We start from the raw sequence: 22,322 nt of genomic DNA on the forward strand, positions 1-22,322 counted from the left end.
GTCAGGGGACAAGGAGCAGGGGGGGTTGGATGGGTCAGTGTTTCTGAGGGGGGCAGTCGGGCCAGGAAGTGGGAGGGAGCGGATGGGGGCAGGGGCCAGGCTGTTTGCGATGACACAGCCTTCCCTACCCTGCCCTCCATACAGTTTCGCAACCCCAATGTGGCCCTCAGACCAAAAAGTTTGCCCACCCCTGATTTAAATCAATATTTCCATTTGTACTTCCTTTATTTTCTAAAGAAAGGTGCTTCTTATTGGTTGAGAATTGTTAAAACATGTTGTTTTACAATTAAATAGAGCCTTTACACTGGATTTGATTTTTTTTTTTTTATTTTTTTTTTTGCCATTTAGGAGAGTACACTATAACTAGAGTAAGTATCCATGATGGGTGGAATCATAAATACTAATAATTTTGAGAGCTGAGTCAATCACAGCTCAGGTACGGAGAAGTTATAACATAGGAACATGAGATCACCCAGGTGGGCTCAGCTGATGATCGTGATGAGATACAGGATGGTGTCTCCTGGAGTTAGAGGCCGGGTCTCAATGCCTGTGATGACTTTGCAAGTCTCTTGAATCCAGTAGCACAGGCCTGGATCTCCCTCAAGCTCCTAATACAGTACATGACCTATTGTGCCATAGTTATAAAGCGTGCCCTCCAAATTTGAATGTTTTCCCCCCTAATTCTGACTTTATTTAGGAAAGCAGCTTTTAACCCAAAGCTTTTTTTGATGGAGGCTCATGTATTCAGAGTATTTATTTTTTTATTTAACATATTTTGTACTAACTTCCAATTTAATTTTAAACCGATTTATTTTTAAAAGAAAAACTTGTAATATAAATGAAAAAAAATCCATTTTTTAAAAAAATCATGATTTTTATCTCCCTGTGCTGTGCAGATTCAGATTGACCTAAGAATGACTTGCCTGGCAGTGAAGATTACCCCTAGCCCCGGTGTTGCCTTTGTTCTAGATACTAACAGGTCTCAAACCTGAAGCTTTCAGGTGCATCCTTCCTAATATGCTTTCTTTTCCTTTGCAGGTGTGAATGACAGAGGAGGTGCCCCCAACTGCAGTTAGTGACATAAACCTGCGTCTTCTCTGCCACGATGACATAGATGTAGTGAAACAGCTCTGCGGTGACTGGTTCCCAATAGAGTATGTAACAGTCCTGCGGCGGGTGGAGGGGGCGCGTAGAGAGACGGTCTATAAACAATTGATGTGAAAGTGCGGAGCTGAGAGCATAGGCAGGTACTGTGACAGCTGCCCCACATGCTAATGTACTTCAGTCCTGACCATCACCCACTGCCTGTCCAGTCCTGTGTCACCTATTCAACACTGCCAAAGGTCCATCAGTATTCAGGGGGTCTTGAGAATGAACAGCAGAAACAGATAAACTCTCGTTTCTTCAGCACCAGCATCCTAAAGAATCCCAAAGCCCTCACCAAGGGAACTGTGGGCATCTTACAAGGAGCTTTGTAATAAAGGGGGGAAATCTTGGAGAGGGCTGCTTTTCTCTTCCCCCCCCCCCCCCTTCATTAAGGGAATACTTGTCAGATGGGTTACTGGTAGCATAGAATGAAATTAGCCAAGCTGGGATGTGGTCCAGACACCTGGGTCAACACCCACACCCTCACAAAAAGTGCCAACAGATCTTTAATGATTACATGCAGAGGCCTTAGTTTTAACTCCATCCAGAAGAGACTCCATCAGCAAAGCTTCCTAGCTTGGATATCTATTGACTCTTATAGAAGAGTGCTGCCTACTAGACTACCAACACTACTTCCTTCAGCATCTGAGTGTTTATTGCAGGTCTCCCACTGAAGTCTTATTCTGGCCCAGTTTATGCTGTAGCCCTGCCAGATTCTACAGGGTGGCCTGACTGCAGGCTCATGGCTCAATTTGAAATGCTGTGTGTTCCCTAAGCATTCATGGGTATTGTTCGTTTTTCTTCCCAGGTACCCTGACTCATGGTATCAGGACATCACTTCCAACAAGAAGTTCTTTTCCCTTGGAGCCACCTACAGAGGCACCATTGTGGGAATGATAGTAGCTGAAATAAAGAGCAGAACAAAAGTACATAAAGAGGTAGGCAAGCCATAGTCTAAGATGAGATGTGCGTATACCCCCAAAGGATTACCTGCTCTAGGGCCCATTTCTCTCCTTGCCTGGCTACTCATGTGACCCGTCAAAAGACTACATTTTTCAGGATCTTTTATTGTGCACCACCAACAGTTCATTTTACTAAGCTCCAGTTGGTTACACCTGTGCAAATCCCATTGAAGGCTGTGATGTTGCTGAGGGCATAACATGGCCTGTAGAACATTTGTATTACTATTGATGTGTAAGAGAGAGGATCCCAGCTTGACTCAGAGCCTAGAGTCTGTTTGCAGAAGCTGGGGGCAGATGACAGGGCATGGATCACCACTGTCGGAAGACAGGATACTGGGCTAGATAGACCATTGGTCTTACCCAGTAGGGCCATTCTTATGCAGGTTGGCAGAAAAAAGCACATTATACCTGGTAAACTGCTGATGTTTGATCTGGACACTCAATTGTGGAACCCCACCATGCAATTTAATACCTTTCAGTAAACGACTAAAGATGAAACAAGTGTGTTTAGTTAACAGTTAACTGTGGAGGACATTAAAGGAACTAAATGATTACTATCCTCCAACTGGCAAGAAATATGAAAATAGCAGAAACCCCTCCCCCAGCCCAAACAGGTTCTTTCCTTTTCCTCCATTTAGGGGCTGTGTTTATCTCCCCATTTCCAACAGCTCCATAAAGACACCCGATATAAGAAAACTCTTCTGTAAATTGATGCTTGCTTTTGTTTTTACATTATACGCTGTGCTATACACGTATCCTACTAAATGTTTTGTCATGTCTCTGCTCAGGATGGGGATATTCTAGCTTCCAATTTTGCGGTCGATACTCAAGTTGCTTACATTTTAAGTCTAGGAGTGGTGAAAGAATTTAGAAAACATGGAATAGGTAAGAACATTCTAAATAGCTTTTCTGTGTCTGTTGCTGAGCACCAATCCATTGTGTGGTTTATTTATCCCTCATGACGCATGTTTGGTATGTGGGTGAAGGTTATAGAACTAAGAATGCCTTGACTCTGCCCACTTCAGAGACTAGCTTGTACGCTAAGCTTATATAGAACTTGTCATGTCTCACGGAATTGGAAATAGGATACAGATTACATCACACTAGCCTGCTGTTGCATATATAGAGTGAGAGTCCTTACCATCTGGTTGCTGTTCAGTGGCCTCTGAAAAGAGTAGGTGGATCTCAGTCCCATTCCCAGTGGATAGCTGATCATGCTGAAAACACTGTCATAACTGTCAAACTTGCTAGCAGTGCCAACAGGTCTGCTGTGGACTGAGCGGCTATGGAAACAGAACTCCTCAAGCCTATGAAGCTGGTCCTTCCCAGATGGGGTTGAGGCGTGCTGATAATGATGTTGGGGGGGGGGGGGCAAGTGGGCACCGCCATTGATCATACCATACCTGTGTTGTGCTGTGGTGGAGAACTACAAGCCTCAGAGGATGCAAATGTGTGACGACATCTCCAGCTGTTCTTTAAAAAAAAAAAAAAGGGGGGGGGGATTCAAGACATAACATAATAGTGTGGATCAGAATATGTCCATCAAGTGAGTGCAGTGATCAGTTTGAACCCCAGCTACAGCACAACAATTTCACTGCCATGGGGAAATCCTAAAGTAACAAGTGTCTTACCCCTTTGATGTGGCAGAATGTATGCTTCAAGGCCAGATAAAACACTTTTCTTCAAGTGATTTGCACATGTGTATTCCACTCTTGGGAAGTGTGCACAGCTGGTGGAAAAATTTTCCCTCAGCAGTATCTGTTGGGACAGCTCAAGCTCCCCCTGCTGTCACTCACCACTGCATGCAGATATAAAGCGGGGAGCTGCCCCAGCCCCCCTCAGTTCCTTCTTACCGCCCATGACAGTTATTGGAATGTATTTGTCTTGCTTCAAAAAGTACTCTCAGCATGTTATAGTTACCTGTTTGCATGGGTTTTAGTGTTAAACTTTGGTTAGTGAAAGTTCTACTACTTTCTTGGTTCCCCGATGTGGGGTTCCATTGTTGGGACCAAGGAATGCCTCGGTCACTGGGCTTAAAGGCCTGTCTTTCATGTTCTAAATCAATGCTCATGAGTGACCCGCACTCAAGTTGTTTAAAGTGTCTGGGTGAGTCTCACATTAGGGGTCGGTGTCAAATTTGTAAGGACTTCAAGGCAAGGAGCAAGAAACAGAGAGAAGCCAGATTGAAGTTTCTTTTGATGTAGGCTGCTCTGAAACGACCTTAAGAGTCTTCCTGGTTGGGGAAGGGTGCTGAGTGCTTTGGCTTCTGTGAGAAGTGTACCTCCAATGTTGGATTAGTCCTAGCACTCCTTGCTTTCTCTGGTGCCTGGGAAGAAACAAGGATTCCACGGAGGCTGCTGGGACAGGAAGATCATCAGTTCCTAAGTCCACCAAGCAAGGGGACAAAGGGTCAAGTAGAGTGCAATAAAAATTGAAGTACTCCTCCTCTCGCTCATCAGCCAAGAGAGCACCATTGACTCTGGCTCCAAGGAAGGCACAATTTGAGTCTGGGACCCAAAGTTTTTGTCTCTTGCGCACCAGTTAAAGACAATTCCATTACCATCCATGACAGAGGCATGTGTAGGAACAAGGAACTTGTTGAGCTTGTTGGTGCCAGTGTCCCCAAAGATGCAGAAGATTGTTCCTATGGTACTGGCAGATCATCAGGCTCCATGGTGCAGCACCTAGCACCACATCAACCTCCTGTATCCTGGACCTCTTACCTATCAGTACCATCGAGGAAAGATGGCGGTGATGGCTTCTCTTCAGTTATCTCTGGTTTCTTGACACTCATCTTCAGCAGGTGTCAGGAGAAGGTGATCATCTTCTGACTCCTACATCTTCCAACCGCAGTGTCTTGCTGCTCCCCTCCCACATAAAAACAAGCAGATGATAGGTATTGTGTTCTCTCCCAAGGCTTCCAGCATTTTTATTCCCAACTCCCTCCTGGATCCCTTGTTGTCTCAGCTACCAACAAGAGGGAACGCTGAGGCAGCAGGCGGGTATCCCTAAGTTGAAGGATGCCAAAAAGCTTGACTTATTTGGTAGAAAAATGTGTTCTGTGGTGAAGTTACAGCTTAGCATCACCAACCACAGGCTTTGTTAGGGTGATATGATTCCAACACCTGGAACTATGTACTGAAATTTAAGGACAAGCTGTGGGAGGATGCTAAACAAGAGTTCCTTTCGCAGGTGAATGAAGGGAAGTTAGTGATAAGAACTTCACTTCAGGATAGTTTAGATGCAACTGATGTGGCTGCTAGGACTCTGGCCTCTGCCATCATCATGCACCGTTGCTCATGGTTGTACTCCTTTTGGGGTTGGCCTAAGAAGTACAGCAGACTATTCAAGACCTGCCATTTGAAGGGTCACCCCTCTTCCTGATGCAGACAGGTGATAAACTTCACAGCTCCAAGGTGACTCTGAACTCCTTGGTATGTATACTTCTGACCTGTTAAGGAAACGCTTTCATTCTCGGCAGTTCCATCGATGCCCTACTCTTGCACCTTGCCAGGACCTAACAGACACTTCCTCAGTGCTTTGGACCAATGGGTCTTAAGTGCCATGGAAGTGGGAACACTCTCTTCATTTTGTTTCTTCCCCTCCTTCCCACCCTCCCTCCCCCTCTTCAGGGACCACTCTCACAAGGAGCTCCTCTTCCAGGAGGTGCAGTCTTAGAAGAGGTTCCCGAATGTCAGAGGAACAGGGTTTTATTCCTGCTATTTCCTAATCCCAAAAGCAAAAGGAGGTCTCATATTTTTAGACCTCCGTCAATTCAAAAGATCTCTAAAAAAAGATAATTTTGCATGGTCACACCGGTTTCCATTATCCCTGCCCTGGAGGCTGGAATGTCACGCTCAACTTAAGGGACACGTATTTCTATGTGGTGATTTATCAAGGCCACAGGAAGTATCTCAGGTTCCTATAAACCAGTCTAATTGCCAGTTCATGGTGCTGCCTCTTAGCCCTGACATCAGCTTCCTGGGTTTTTACAAAATGTGTGGCAGTGGTAGCTGCCTTCCTGCGAAAGTTAGGAGTTACTCCTGAGGGCAGTCTGCACTGCAGCATTTTCAGAAATTTTATTTGTCAAATAAATGTGGAGGCTACAACATGGCATTGGGGAGCACAGGCCACTGGCTGCACAGAGGTGGGAGATCACTGTGCAGCTCCCCACTCTCAGGACACTGACTCAGCAGTGAGGCTGCACCCAACCTTGACACAGCACAAGGACCGGGCCTGCCCCAGAAACACCCCAGAGCCCTGCCCCTCCATCCAGGTGCACCAGGTGTGGGTAGGCAGGCTCAGCAAGGCAGGATCCAAGTGTGGAGGGGCTTAGTGTAGAGGAAATCCAGATGTGGGTTAAGAGGGTTCTGTGTGGGGCAATCTGGGTGTGGGCAGCTCAGTGAGGGATCTGGGTGCGGGGAGGATCTGGATGCATAGAGGCTTGTTGTGGGGTTCTGGGTACAATGGTAATGGGACTCTGCAGGGGGGTCCAGGTGAAGGTGGTTGGAGCTCAGTAGGAGGGTCTGGGTGTGGGGGAATAGGGCTCAGTGGGGGGGTCCAGATGCTGGGGGAATGGGGCTCAGTGGGGTTGGGATCCAGGTGCAGCTGGTTGGGGCTCAGTAAGGTGGGGGTGCGGGTGGCTCGTCAGGGTGGTCCAGGTGCAGGGAAAGTGGGGCTTGTCGGGGGGTTTCTGGGTATGAGAGGGTCTGGATTCATGGGGTTTGGATGGACGGGGGCGCAGCTCCCTGTACAGTGATCACTCCCCCTGCAGCTGAGGAGCAATGGGCGCAAGAAGCGTAGGGGAGGGGAGGGGGGAGTTTGCAGAGCTTCCTGCAGCCAGGGGAGAAATCCTGGGGCTGGGTCTTACCCAACCCTGGATGCTATGCAGGAGAAGAGGAAGTCCTGGCCTCCCCAGCTCAGCCGGGACTAGCAGCTGAGCCCAGCGCAGGGTAGGAACCACCAGCCATGTCTTCCCCAGTTCCATCCCTGCCCTGCAGTGATTTACCTCTCTACTGGTTGCCCTGGGCACCCGAAACATACTGCTGGGGAGGGTCACATGACCGCTTTTGTGGCTTCCCTTTGCTTACCTGCCAGAAAATCATTTTTCTGTGGAGAAAGGAAGAAATCTGCAGGGGACATAAATTATGCGCAGGTGCAGTGGCGCAGAATTCCCACAGGAGTAAGAAGTGCAAGTCTGTCTTTATCTGGATGACTGGCTTGTGAAAGGCGGTTTCAGGTGCTGTCCAGTGTAGATTGTATCCAGTCAACTTTCAATGCATTGGGTCTGTTGATCAACTCAGATGTCTATCCTCTGAACTGGGGAGAGGATAGAATTTACAATAGCATTATTGGGCTCTGCTCAAGCCAGAGTTTTCATTCCAAGGTCAAAGTTTCAGACAATTTGTTCCATTGTTTTAGATCTCAAGGTTCACTCACTCAATTGTATGAGGCTTCTTAGGCATATAACCTCTTGCACTTGTATAATCTGGTGTGACAGATTTACATCTCGGGCATCTACAAAGTTGGCTGTCCTCCATATTCTTGCCAAATCATTGCCCTCTAAACATCTGGTGAGGGTGCCATCTCGTATTTTACCTTGTAGATTGGAGAACAAACCCTGTCAACGTATACCTAGGTGTTCGTTTGTCCACCCTCAGCTGCCACTGATGTTGGTGATGGACATGTCTGCCCTGGGTGTTGAGCTGCTCATCTGGGTTCCCTGCAAATGCAAGGGTTATGGTCCACAAAGGACTTGACTCTGCACATAAACTTCAGGGAGTTGAAAGCCTGACACCAGTCGGATAGCTCTCCTACTCCATGTCAAAGGGAAAAGCCTGCTCATTTTCAGAAAACAGTGGTAGTGTTCTAACTCAACAGCCAGGGAGGGGACCACTTGTCCCTGCTCTGCCAAAACGCAATGCAGCCACACACACAGGTCGTTTACAGCTCAACACAAGTGGTCTTTCTGTCTGGATGTGGGAATTTGTTCACATTGCAAGCAGGCCCGTTTGCAATGAGAACAAACGGGAAGTGCCAGCAAGATCACAGTCTGGGTTCCCTCATGGACACTTTTCTGTTGCCCTGGACAGGCAAGCTCCTGTATGCTTTCCCAACAATCCCACTCCTTCACAGAGGGTTCCTAAAAATCAGACTGGCCCATGCTCGATTCATGCTTATAGCCCCAGCTTGGCCTCAGCAGCACTGGCTCTCCACCCTCCTGTCCCTTTCAGTGGAAGCTCTGATATCACTTCCATTGGCCCCAGAGCTAGTATCTCAAGATTATGGTCCCCTGCTCCACTCAAACCTGCAGGCACTTCATTTAACAACCTTGATGGTCCATAGTTAGATTCTAGGGAGGAGTAGTGTTCAAAAGAGGTTCAGGATGTGCTTTTAAATAATAGGAAACCACCTACTAGATCTAGTTACCTCTCGAAGTGGAACCGTTTCTCTGTCTGGTATTGACAATCTAGAATTTGGCCGAAATCCAGCATATCTTGGCATATCTGTACCTAAAACAGAAAGGGTTAACTGTTTTAGTTCTATCAAAGTCCACCTAGCAGCTCGCTCTCCTTTCCCCTGTCAGGTTAGTGATCACTTTCAAAAATCTTATTGACATCTCTGTAGAAAAAAGAATGGCGTGGAACAGTTGTATCCTCAGGTACAAGATCCTGTTTCTCAGTGGGACTTAAACTTGGTGTTGTAAAAACTTATGGGACTCCTTTTAAGCCTTAAGACAGTTTACTCGCGTCCTCATCCAAAGTTTGAGTCAAAATTGGGTTTCTAACTTCCACATCAACCAAGTGATTTACCTGCCTTCGTTCTCCTTAAAGGCCCGCTTGAATAAAGATGGGGAAGAGCTGCACACTCTGGATGTCAGGAGAGCGTCTGCATTCTACCTCAGCAGGTCCAAGCAGTTCCATTTGTCTTCCCAGCTGTTTGTGGCAGTCACAGACAGGATGAAGGGCCTCCCACTCTCTTCTCAGTGGATTTTGTCTCAGTTAGCCTCCTGTATTTGCTTGTGCTGTGACTTGGCTGACATACTGCCAGATTGAGTGACGGCATATTTGACAAGATTGCAAGTATTCTCTGTGGCCTTCCTCGTGCAAGTTCCAAGCATTTGTAGGGTGGCAACATAGTCTTCAGTGCACATGTTTGCATCCCATTATGCCATCACTCAGCATTCTGCCATATTTGGGCAAGTTGTCCTCCAGTGCTTGTTCAGATAGACTCTCTAATCTGCCCTCCTGATTTCATGAGTTGTGAGCCACCAAGAGTATTCACATGGTCAATTGCTAAAAGAAAAAACTGTCTCCTGTTCCATAACTGTTGCTCTTTGAGATGTTCTACATGTCCATTCTACATCCCGCCCTCCCATCCCTCTGCATCAGAGTTTTCCAGCAAGAAAAGGGGTTTGTGGTCGGCTCCACAGTTTATACCTTTGTGCAATGGTGCATGGCAGGAGAGAGCACTCATGCCTCCTTGATGGGTATTGCTGAGGGAAAAATTTCTGACAACTATGCGTGGAGGACACACACATCAAGAGTGGAGTGGAAATGTGCAACAAGTCTCGAAGAACAGCAGTTACAGAACAGGTTAGTATGGTTTTTTGGTGGGAGAGCATGTACCATCCTTGTCCTTAAGCATCCAATTCATAGAAAGAAATTTGCCATTCAAACACTAGCAGCTGGGACACATGCCAAGTTTGGAAGCAGTGACCACGTTAAGGTGTCGTGCAGCTGGGACCATGTTAGACTTGACTTGATTTATTTGACCTGTTCAGTAGTGTGACAGGGTCAGGCCAGGTGGCTACAGGAGAGTGGTTGAAGGTAGATACATTAGTTCCAGATTAAGCAGGTCCCTTTTCCCTGGGTAAGATAACAGGGACTATTCCAGAACACTCGGGAACTTTCTAGAACTAATTAAGGCAGGCAGGCTAATTAGGACACCTGTAGCCAATTGGGAAGCTGCTAGAATTAATTAAGGCTAATCATGACACCTGGTTTAAAAAGGCTGTCACTCCAGTTAGTGAGATGTGCGTGTGAGGAGCTGGGAGCAAGAGGCACTAGGAGCTGAGAGTGAGAAGGCGTACTGCTGGAGAACTGAGGAGTACAAGCATTATCAGACACCAGGAGGAAGGTCCTATGGTGAGGATAAAGAAGGTGTTGGGAGGAGGCCATGGGGAAGTAACCCAGGGAGTTGTAGCTGTCACACAGCTGTTCCAGGAGGCATTCTAGACAGCTGCATTTCACAGGGCCCTGGGCTGGAACCCAGAGTAAAGGGCGGGCCCAGGTTCCCCCCCAAACCTCCCAACTCCTGATCAGACACAGAAGGAGTTGACCTGGACTATGGGTTCACGAAAACAGCCAAACTGAGGGCTGCTGTGAATCTCTGAGGTGAGCAAATCTGCCAATAAGCACAAGACTCACCAAGGTAGAGGAGGAACTTTGTCACAGAAGATAGGATTATAATTGTCCTCTCCTGAGTGCTCACATCTGCAGACCCAGGCTGATATGATATGCCATAGAAATGATCTGTGTTGTGTCTGTGTGGGAGAGCACCAAACTGAAGCCTTGCTTCAAGTGCTGTCTTGGGACAAACTCTAGGTTATCCTGAGAATGGAATTCAGGGAAGTTGGTAAAGGGAGGGATCTCCTGTTTTCATAAGGAGGTCTCTGAGTCACCTTCAGATGCCCCAGCTGGTTGGTGAATCTTGCTGGACTTTCTCCATTAAAGTCAACATTTGTTGCACTTCCTAAATTCTGTCCCAATTTAATAACACATTTTTCTGAAAGACCCTCTCTAAAGTCCATCCATCGCCTTGGATCAGTGTTCAGGATCAGATAGCTATTACAGACTAGTACATTGAAATGTTCCAGAACTATATAACGACGTTTGAGGGATTGATGTTTTGAGAGCTCTTCTTTTCTTATCCAAGAGCTCTTCCATTTCCACTCAAGAGGATGGGGGAAGGATAGCTCTGTGGTTTGAGCATTGGCCTGCTAAACCCAGGGTTGTGAGCTCAATCCTTGAGGGGGCCATTTAGGGATCTGGGGCAAAAACTGGGGACTTGTCCTGCTTTGAGCAGGGGGTTGGACTAGATGACCTCGTGAGGCCCTCCCAACCCTGATATTCTATGATTGTAAGAGCAAAACCTTTCATGAAGGAGACTTTTTGCTCCAGGCATTTTCCACCTTTATTGTAGCTCTGATTTCTGTAGCAGATTCTACATGGCTTCAGTTTCTGGTCCTTTCTTCTCCTGCACCTAGAAAGGAACTGGATGGAGTGTGGGATACAGAAAAGTGCAATACACTGAGGATTAAACTGCTCTTATTTTATTACTCATTTAGATTACCTGGGACAGGTGGGAAAGTGTGCAAAATCTTAGCAATGCAGTAGTTATCTTTCCAGGTACACAGGAGAGAAATTATCATGCAGCTTCTATATTTAAATACTCTTCCACGTTGAATTCCCAAAACCAGGTTCTGTATTGCTGATACCTAGTTTGTCTTAATTCTACCTCAGTGCCAGGGGCTGGACTGAATGACCTGTTGTATAGGACCAGAAAAGACCTCCTGTTGTTTTATATCAGCATCCTTAGCTGGCCTTGTATTTAGGCAGAGGGGTAATGTTATGTACTGGGTAGGGATTTTCAAAAGCACCTACATGGTGTAGGGGTACAATTCCTGACTTTCAATGAGACTTGTGCTCCTAAACTACTTGCGCAGTCCTGAAAAATCCCATTCACTATGTGGTTCTTTACATATGGATTGTACAACTGTAGCACAAATGAGGTTCATGTGTGTGGACGTCTACTAGTGAATCATGTCTTTACCATTGCCCAGTGGTACCTCTACTGGGAGAAGTTAACACTAGCTTAACTTGGGCAAACGTATTTTGTTCAGTTATTGTAATGTGGCCATCCGAGATTCACACTGGAAGTCATGCATGGAAGCTGTGCCCCTAGACTGTATCCTGGGCTGCTCATATGAGGCTTGGGGCACTTAAGGGTACAGAACCAGTAGAAGCCATTTCAGGATAGATATTCAACATTAGAGGCGTGTGTGAAGGCACATAAATCTGGATCCACCACACGGTACTGAGTGCTCAGATGAACCTCCAGACCTAGTCTCCCAAGGCCAAGTGCATGCACCGTGCCCCTTCACTGACAAGTGCCAGATGAAAGATTCTAGATGGCTGGAGCCAAACTCCCAGGAGCTGATGGGGAGTTAAAGCCCTCCCTTATCTTTTAGTTAGAGTTTAGCAAGACAAGTGAATGTGACCTGTTTCAGTTGCATTTTGCTCTTTACAATTTCAAAATGACTTTAAAACACTGAGTGTTGAGACCTGAAGAAGAGCTCTGTGTAGCTCAAGAGCTTGTCCCTTCCACCAGCAGAAGTTAGCCCAATAAAAGATATCACATTACCCGCCTTGTCTCTCTAGAACACTGAATGTACTCCTGTGATCTAGCTGCTGCCAGTCAAGGTGACAAGTCAGCCATTCTAAAACTAAATAGTTCCAACAACCACCTTGCCAGCCCAATGGGAGTAGCTGTTTGGCTGGCAGTGGGCTATTGCTGGTAAGTCCTTGTGCCTGGAATGCTCATAACTGTGGGGGCCACAGCTGCATCTGTAAACCTTGTTACAATCTAAATCCAGCCCTGCAGACTTCCACCAATCAATGGCTGTTAGGAAGGATCACTCCCACCTTATATAGCCTTGAGTATTCTGAAGCCTGTCATTGTAGAGAGGAAGGAGCCTATTAAGACCACCCAACCCAGGTTCTGCTGGCTGTTCTGAAAAGCGTGAATGAGAATGAGGAAAGATCTAGGAGCAGTGTTCCCTCTAATTTTTTTACATCCATGTGCAGAATGAATTTTCTTATGTGCACCAATATGGAGTTGATGTGTGGTGGGGGTAGGGCCAAGGGGTTCAGAGTGTGGGAGGGGGCTTGGAGGTGGGGCTAAGGGTTGGTGTGCAGGGGGTGAGGGCTGTGGCTAGAGGTGAAGGCTCTGGGGTGGGGCCGGGGCCTCAGCAGTTCAGGGCCGGGGGAGGGGTGCCTCTCCCTGCCTACCTGCACAGCCCTTGAGAGCCTGCTGCGTGGCCATGCAGCTTACAGGGAACTTAGTCTAGAAGCTTTGTTCAGAGGCAGTGATGGCGCATGCAGAGGCTTGGCTGCACACTCCATCCTGTCCCAGTGAGAGCGCTGCTGCTCTGTGTAATGCTGCTCTTCCTTCTTTTGATAGGTTCCCTCTTACTTGAAAGCTTGAAGGATCATATATCGACAACTGCCCAAGACCACTGTAAAGCCATCTACTTGCATGTCCTCACCACCAACAATACAGCAATTAACTTCTATGAAAATAGAGACTTTAGACAGCACCACTACCTGCCCTATTATTATTCTATCAGAGGGGTCCTCAAAGACGGCTTCACCTACGTTCTATACATCAATGGCGGACATCCTCCTTGGACAATCTTATATCCTTTACCCTGGATTTGATTAGCTGCAGAGCAGGATAGCCAGACACATGGTATTTGGGATAAAACAAATCCTACAAAGCAAGTCTGTTTGCATTTGGTGACTGATCCAAATTTAAGGGTAGGCTTCACTGAACTGGATTCCTTGCTTTCCAGAGGAGATTTGGATTTGTCTCTGGCATGTTTGTGCCTGACTTCTTCAAGGGTGCTATGGGATCCGTTCAGTAGAACGGTACATGTCTCTTGTGAGGTTAGAGATGTATATCTTGTCTACGTGGGTGACTGATGGTAACGCAACTGTTTAGCTAGGACTAAGTGTGGTGTGGATGGGCACTGTGCAAAACTACCTCAGCACAGCTTTGCTGATTTCCTGAGGCAAGACTTGCAGTTCCTACTCTGCTATTCCCAGTCCTGGGCTCCCCACATGGTTCTGTCAGTGTATCTAAGGGCTCCTGTACAGTGCATAGTTTTCAGAGTAGCAGCTGTGTTAGTCTGTAACCGCAAAAAGAAAAGGAGTACTTGTGGCACCTTAGAGACTAATAAATTCACAAAAGCTTATGCTCTAATAAATATGCTCCTTTTCTTTGTACAGTACGTAGGCTTTGCTGGCATAGCTATGTCAGCAGAGCCCCCTGGGGGAGATGGAGCACAAATCAACAGTTTCTGTCAGCATATCTAATGATCATCAGGGAGCTGGTACAGCTATATGGACAGAAGTACCCTTCTACACTGGGGGATTGCCAACATTGCTGTGCTGGCTAGAGGGTGTGATTTCCCAACCCCTGTGCTCCTAGCTGACACAGCTGTGCTAGCAATACTTAGTATCCAAAGCCTTAATCCCAACCTACAGCATCCTCTTCTGATCCGGTCTTGGCTTCCGCTTGAGGAGAGACTGCTCCATTGTGTGGTGGCTTCCACCCGGTGCCTTCCAAATGGTTTCACTGCTGATATGATTGGGGACTTGAAGTCAGGTCTCAGAAATGAAGGGCTAGTGAGCCCTTCTTCTCCTGTCCAGAAAAGTCGGGCTGTGTCTGCCCTTTTGTTGTGTATATCAGAAACTTGCTAACTATCGTAGGTCATGCAGAGTGGAACCTTCCTAATGCTAATGGTGTGGTGGGCTCCAAATGCAGCTGGAAGCATGCTGTTCAGTGATCTATCTTACTCCACTCTTCTGAACTGCTCTAATGATCCATACTCTCCTGAGGGAGGCAGGGTGGGTACAGAACAGAGATGACAAACTAAATTATAGGATATATTTCAGGTCAGTCAGTCTTGGTGGAGTGTAAAGAAGTCCCTTCTCCCTAACTCTTTAATGGTAACATGGTTGTATCTGAGCAATTGAAATGTCTCTGCTGTCAGATGGGCCATGGCTCCAGCAGCTGGAGTGCTGTGGAGTGAAAGGGACACTAGTGGTTATTCAGCCAAAGCATTTCCTGGGCAAATTGCAAGGAATGTTCCCAAAGTGGTGTCCTCTTACTGTGCAGTACAGACCTGCTTATTTGTACCTGAGCAGTTAAATATGAAGGGCAGGTAGCTGGCCAGTGCTGCTTTGCATGGCTTAGCTCTCCTTGCCTACTACTGTCCTACAGGGTGTTGTCAATACAGTGTTTTAGGTTGTTTCTTACATTTCACTGTAAATGTCCCTGTTGTCCTTAACTGAGGCTCACTGACTATCTACAGCACATTGGCTCAACGCTCGCCAGCCTGAGCCCATGTTCGATTCCTCACCGGATATACCGTCAAGCCCAGAGTCTCCTCCGCAGCCTGCTGCCATGGTCTGGCATTTCCGCAAAGAGTGGTATTGAATACAGCCGGGCAACGTGACCCAGTCAGATGTTGTTAGCAAAGCGAGAGGTAGGGAGCTGTGAGAATGGGGTTTACCTTCTCTCTGGAGCCCTGCACTGCAACAAGCCAGTAGTATAATTGCTCCACTGTAGCGTCTGGGGCACATGAGGCAAGATGCCTAAAGCAAGGGTCACTGCAACATAGACTGTGTGGCTCAGCATACAATTCAGCCTTTTGGAAACGGCTAGAGCCCAGCTTCTGAGAGAGCTGCACCCTGGGATCCCTCTGTGCAGGGCTGTAAACTGGCAACTATTTAATAATCTTGCCTCTTTTGTTTTTGATTTCGCTCCTGCTACAGTTGATGGCAGAATGCCTATTGACTTAAGCCCCTGATTTCCTGCCCCCCCAACCCTTGAGTATTAATGTGATGTAATTTATTTGAGCCCAGTGAATGTTTTTAAAAGCAATCTCCTGCTGCTGTGACCCCTTTCCTTGACCTTTTAGAGCAGCTCAGCTGGGCCCTGAGCATTTGAGACTGCCCCCCCCCAGTTCCACAGGGTCTGGAAATCAGAATAGCAAACTCCCCATTCTCCTCCCACTGGCTCAAAGGCGCAAAGCCCCGGTGTCTTAGACTGTAAGCTCTTCAACGCAGGGGCTCCCACTTCATTCTGTAAAGCACAATGTCTGTCCTGTCCCTTCCATGGTTTTCAGACAGCTGTTCTCTTGTCTTTAATAGGATCGTTCTTCCCTTTATCTCGTGAATCATCTGGCTCTGCACTGATTCCAGTTATGCGGGCTTTCTATCAACAACCCAGCCTCTTAAAATTGACCACTCAGCAGTGGATTGACTGAGATTTGGCAGACCGTATGCTTGACTTGCTGCAGTCCTGATTCACCATCTTCTTGGCCCAGAGTCCCAAGGCATCCTGTGTGGATTGACAGTCATTACTGTCTTATAAGGGATGTCACTGTGCTGTAGGCAAGTGGCCCTTCCCATTACAGCTCTGTGTGTTACACCTCCCTCCTTTCCCTCTCCCCTTGCTTTTGGCCAGTACTCACATAGATGCACGTAGTTGTACATGAGATGAACAAGAATGCACTCATCTGCTTTGCCGTAGCATAGCTAATGACAGGAATGCACAATAAGGCAAGCAACATGCACTGACCAACCATGTTAGAGCCCACACAATACATCAGAGGGCCAGGGCTGGGCGTGGGCCCACCATGTCCTCTTAGTCCAAGGTCCGATGGAAATGGGGCACATTTCTCTTGGGCTCCCGTGCTCCTGCTGAGGCGTCTGTGTTGCTGCTGGTAACACTCCTGACCACTCACAGGAAGGAAACTGCTGCTGAGATGCCCAGAGATAGTCATCACCCCATGACTTAAAAAGAAGCGTCTGATTCACGATGCTCCAAAGTAGAAGACAGGGATTGAAATTACTGTTTCATAGTGAAATATATATATACTGTATAGATCCTTCTGTCTTGAGTCTGAGCTAGAGCTCACCAGGATATGAGTGGGGGAGATGTATAGAGTTATTCCTGTAGTTGGAGCCCCAGAGGAAAGAGAGTGAGCCATCTCCATTCCCTTACATTGTCACTATTGGAACCTAAGTTAATCTCCCGCAGGCTCTTTAGGAATGAGATTTGTGCACAGATCACTGCTTTTGAAGTAAATTACCTGCTGCCCCTCTTGTGTTTGTAGAGACTGCAGGCCATGAGAGGGGTGCAGGGGATACACCGATGGGCAGCCTCACTGGGTCTGTGCCAGGAGTCTGGTATTGAAGTCCCTGAGGAGGCTGCAATGCGACTGTCAACAGTGAAATGCTTGCTTTGTTTGCACAAGACTTGTGCAGGACACTTGTCTCCTCACGTGGAGCTTGCCAGACATTGACCTCCCCAATAGGCAGAAGGCCCCAGACCCTCCCCACATATTGAATTAATGTGCAAAAAGATCCCATAGCCGCAGGAGGGGCACCCGAGTGCTAGCAGGACATTGGAACAGTGCTGTCCCTCAGCTCTGCTAGTGGGAGCATTTAGGACTGAGTAAATAGGAGCAAAGCATACCCTGTTGGTAAATGCCTGGCCTCCTTCCAGCAATGGTCAACAAGTCCTTTCTTTTCCTGGTGGAGGCTGTGCTCCCTTGGCTCTGCACCCCAGTCCCCACTGTTCATGTACCCACTTTGAAACTGGGAGTTGGCAGAGGAAGTCTTGAACTAAAGCTGGGGTGTGTTGTCTCCTTCTGCTGGCAATGTGGGTGGCAGGTATCTTGGAGGTTACTATGGAGACAGGGAGTGATGGGGTCTTGCAGCACAAAGTTGCTTAAAGTAACTTAAATCTGCTGGAAGAATTAGCTCTCCGGATGTCACTTGAAGACAAGTCAATGTCCAGCTGTAGAGGATAACTATCCCCTTGCTATTACCATGCCAGCTGCTATGTAAATAGGGTGGGAATAGCAACTGTGTTTTCAGGGGCCTCTGCCTGGTGCTGCCAGCATCCCAGATAAAGGGCAGTCTTGGCACCCCCCTTCAGGAGGCCCTGAGAAGCCTGTTTTTTAATAAGAATGTGTGCTGAAAATACAGCTTGCACTCTAACCCTGTCCCATGTGGGTTGGAGCCAAGCCCAGGAAGTTTTTTCAATCAGGCCCTGGGATGCTGCTGTGTGTCTTGCCTTGAGGCAGCAGTGCGGATCATTGTTGAAGGTGCTGTTCATTTCCCAGCTCAGCAGGACACACTCAGCTTCATTTGTTATATTGCTGGAATAGATTGTTTAATCACAAAAGACTGTTTCTCAGTCAATGCATTATAGCGATAGTGCGTAAGAATAGCTGGGATTTCCCCGCATGGAGCAGGAACGTGCCTGTTGTGGAGCTGGTACAGATGTACAAACTGCTGCTGTGCAGAGGGGAAATGTCTGAGCTTCAAAATGGATGCTTCACTTTGTGTAGATCATGTGGACTGAAAGAGGCTAATGACTCGAAGGGAGAAGGCCTCTGGGGAAAACTGGAGAATGGGTTGGTGTTAGGGCTGCACAGTCATCGTTCTGGATCTAATTCAGTGCAGTGGGGCAGGTAGAGCCCCTGCCTGAGAAAGAGGGCAGTGACTGACCAGCATGGGCTGGGACCAGAGTTTTGTGGGCAGACTTCCCCCATTCTTGGTGAGGAGGGGAGATCTAGCCAGTGCCATGCAGTAATCTCACCAGGTCCTGCAATGGGATGATCTTCACCCATTCAGACTGAGAATCAGCCCTCCTACCCCACCAGCTCTGCTTCATTTTTGTGCATGTACCTTACGTCTTTCAGGTCTTTTGGCTGGGGAGCCCTTCTCTTGCAAAGAAGTTGTCTCCTAGGAAGGAATGGAATCTCTGCATGTGTATGTGCATTCCCTGCTCTGCAGCCAGGGTCACCCCACCCAGCAGGCTGGGCAAGATGACAGTCCTCTCCTCCTGACACTGAAATGTCTTAGATCCAGCGTGACAGTTAAGCTGCTTAGAAGTGGGTTTTTTAAAGGGCTACTCTGAACCAAGCCTGTTTCCTTGGGATGGGCTGACACCTCCCCAGAGCAGAACTTATCAGCCTTGTTCTGTCGCCCTGTTTTTCTCGTTTCCCTGGCTCACCTGCCTGGTATGGATACCAGTGTGCTTTGTATGGGGGGGGGGGGGGCGAGGGAGGAAAAACTGTTTCCTAATCATCCAACAGAAACTTTTAGCAAATGTTATCAGTGTAAAGAAGTTCTAACCCAGTATTCATTATGCACTCAGCTGCTGGGCCACATGGGATGTTAAGGGCTGCAGCCCTTGTGGGGTACGTCCCTATGCTAATGGGAAGGGCAGCCTCCCTCTGATCTGCCCAGCCCAGGTCTCCAGACTCTGGCTGATTTACAGCAGCCTGAGATTTCCTCTCCCTTCAGTGCCCATCTGTATTCGAGCCAGGAAATGCCATCCTGCTCCCCTGTAGGACCTGTGCTGTTGGTGGTATGGGAGCTAAGAGGGTAAGGAGACTGGAGACGTCTGTAATAGACTGAATCTGCTTCTCACTGGCAACCTGCTTTCTGTGTACTTAGGAGTGGGTGCCATCTAGCCTCCTCCTGATTGCCATAAGACTTGTACTGCTCCTGGTTGGGCCTCTCTAGCTTCTATGGGCAGGATGTGGAGGAAATGTGGACATCCTAGGACTGATGGGCTTTTCCTGGGGAAGGGAAGTTACTCTGTGGAACCTGCTTGTCCTATCCTCATGCACATGTCCTAGTATTGCATTTTAAATTTGTGCGCTAATGAAGTGCAGGGCCACATGGCTGTGTTAGCCTGCTCTTGTACACACAGGAACCAAAACAGGGAGTGATCAGTCTGTTGTTGGTGCAGCCGCTGCATTAGCATGTGCCACAGAGGAACAGGTTCTTTAGCTGCCAGTAAGATCACCAACGATCCTTCTGTTGTGGGGCCGCCACAGAGGCGGTCTGAGTGGCTTGAACTCCTATTACAGACCCTTCCTGGAGAGGCCTTCCCATTCACAGTCATTGTGTGACAGATGGCTTTATTCTCAACATGTTTTTAGATGGGGCTTGTTGGTTCTTCCCACTGTAAAAGAGTTGGGTCCCCAGTGGGAAAAATCTTGAGCTCTCCCTTCTGTGCCAGTGAGATCTTCCCAGGCAGAGCAGCCGTTGTCAATCTGCTTTGGCCAAGGCCTCTGGCTGAAAGGATTTGCCAATTGAAACTGTTCCTGGTCATGCTGTATGGAGGTGCCCAGCTGTGAAATTACAGGGGCACCTACTCAAGCCCAGCTTCCTGCCCAAGCAGACTTTGCCAGGTGCTCTGTTTGTATTTAGGACTGTGAATATTCCAATGTAAATGACCCTTGAGCTAGTGGCTCCAGGCAGATTCCATTTCCTCACATCCAGAGGGAGAGGCTGTAGTTTCTCTCAAGGCATCTTAACCTAATTTGCAGTAACTGGTATTGTATTCCCCCCTCCCTTATGTAGCTCACTTTTTTTTTTAAAAGTGTGTACACTTGTGCTTGAGGATTTGGTTGCTAAACATGCTTCAGTGTGCATGGGGTTAGTTTTCCTGGCACTTTACTATCTCTCTGAAATGGTTGTACAGTACAGAATCTGTTTTTTCCCATGGGCCTGAGTTTGAACTTTTCCAACTGTTTTTGGACCCATGGCTGTTTTCTATTCTAACTCTCTGTGCTCCAGCAAGAGGAGACAAGCTACTTGTCCTACCTGCAATGTCCCTTTATGAACTGTCCTCATTGCAACAGCTTGTCTGTCACACCACCCTGTCCCACCCCTCCTGCCCTGTTATTTATTGAAGAGCATATTGCTGCCACAGTCAGCCTGTCTCTCTAAATGTCTTTAATTAAAATAATTTTTTCTTTTGTGATTCTCCTGCTTGTTTTCAAGTAGAAGTCTGGATTTAAACTGCTTCTCTTGCCAACGGCAACCACACTGCAGTGTGCTCCATAAACACAGGTGACAAAGGCAAAAAGCACCTGTTCTCCAAGTGCTGGGTGAGATAGCTGGGCCATCCTCCCAGACAAGGTTTGCCCCAGTCAGCCCTACCAGGGAGCATTGCTGAGGGGCTTCAGTGACCCCATTGCTGGAACAGCCATTTCCTTTCAGAAAGTGGCTGGGGAGAGCCCTGCCCAGAGTCAGCACAGTCCTGCACACCGATGAATTTTGGTTGAAGTGACTTGCACTACTTCCCCTTGACGGGGCACCTGGTAGTGTTCTTGGCACTGTCAGGGCTCTGTGTAGCAGCTCTTCTGTCTTATTATCAGGTCCATGTGCACTATTTTATCAGCAGGTCTTTCTCCTGGGGGCAGGGCCGGGGTGGAGGCAGTAAGATTCATAGTTCACCCTCTTCTTACCCCTCATCCCCCTCAAACACACTTTCTGGTTGGCTGCATTAAGGGGGTTGTACTGACAAGCATCTCACTGCTGCTGATCCAAGCACATCCCTTGGTGCTGCTCCTATTTTTGCCTCTCCCCCTCATGTAGCTGAAGGGGGGGAAAATGGCATCTTATGTGGGGAAGTCGTACTATCCCCCCTTCCTGGGCAAGCATAACCCCAGCGTTGGCTCTCTCCAGCTCCATGGGGGCTGGCTGATGCAATACTTGATGTCACTTTAAGACCTTCCCCTCTTCTCTGGTCCTTCCCTCAGAGCTCATAGAGCTGACAACCTTAAAGGACCTAGGGGAGCCTTGCTGACTACTCAACCAGCACAAGTGTGATGGGAGGTGGCTTCTTCCTCTATTTCAGCCCCATGATAGCTGTCACTGACCTCCGGTGCAGCCTCACCTGAGCAATCTGAACTAACCAGATCCTGAGTGCAGCCTTGCTGATTTCCAATGCTAGCCCCATAGCATTGGCATTAAGCAACCATAGCAATGGATCTGGCAGGTTACAAGGACAGACTGAGAGGGGCAACACCTATCACGGTAGTGCATTGGGATGAGACATGTTGCAGAGAATGTCCAGGATTGCTATTGTGAAAGAGGTTAACAGGGACTTCCCTGAAACTACATACACCTTTGCTGGGGTTAGGTAAGACTTTTAAGGCTAACCTGACCTCTTTCCCCAGGGCAATCTAGCTAAGGGTCCCTGCAGTGACATCAGGGGAGCTGGACCTAGCGCCTCTCCTGCCAATAGCCGTGGACCCATCAATGGAGTGGACAGGCTCTAGTAGAGATGATCATCATCATCTCTCTAGGGAAACTATTAACTATTCTACATGTCCATGGTGGTTGTCTGCCTCCAGCTGATTTCTTTTAAATTCCAGCTGTCTCTAAGAAGCAGGCAAGGGGCAAACCATTGATTTTCACTGTAAGAAAACTTTTTTTTGTGGAACAGGGACATGTAAGAGGCCACTTTATCTGTGAAAATCCACCCATAGTTGGCCAGTTAAGCCTTTGGGAAAATGAGCTTGCCTATGCTTTGTGAAGACTTGCTAGA

The 22,322-nt window shown here is 47.7% G+C and overlaps 1 protein-coding gene across 6 annotated transcripts in view; it reads left to right on the forward strand.

The window, feature by feature from the left end:
- Window positions 1-20,750, forward strand: part of NAA60 (N-alpha-acetyltransferase 60, NatF catalytic subunit) — a 55,793-nt gene extending 35,043 nt beyond the window's left edge. For 5 of the 6 annotated variants that reach the window (XM_043494481.1, XM_043494480.1, XM_038420756.2 and 2 more), the window contains exons 2-7: window positions 1,039-1,154; window positions 1,955-2,084; window positions 2,897-2,993; window positions 13,353-13,587; window positions 15,255-15,441; window positions 16,109-20,750. In XM_043494481.1, coding sequence (XP_043350416.1) covers window positions 1,045-1,154; window positions 1,955-2,084; window positions 2,897-2,993; window positions 13,353-13,587; window positions 15,255-15,411 — 729 coding nt within the window. In that variant the 5' untranslated portion in view covers window positions 1,039-1,044 and the 3' untranslated portion in view covers window positions 15,412-15,441; window positions 16,109-20,750. Of the gene's footprint in view, window positions 1-1,036; window positions 1,155-1,954; window positions 2,085-2,896; window positions 2,994-13,352; window positions 13,588-15,254; window positions 15,442-16,108 lie in introns of all 6 variants that reach the window. The other variant, XM_038420755.2, reaches the window with a different exon arrangement.
- The last annotated feature ends 1,572 nt before the right edge of the window (window positions 20,751-22,322 follow it).

The sequence above is a fragment of the Dermochelys coriacea genome, chromosome 10 (assembly GCF_009764565.3).
Source record: "Dermochelys coriacea isolate rDerCor1 chromosome 10, rDerCor1.pri.v4, whole genome shotgun sequence".
NCBI lineage: Eukaryota > Metazoa > Chordata > Testudines > Dermochelyidae > Dermochelys > Dermochelys coriacea.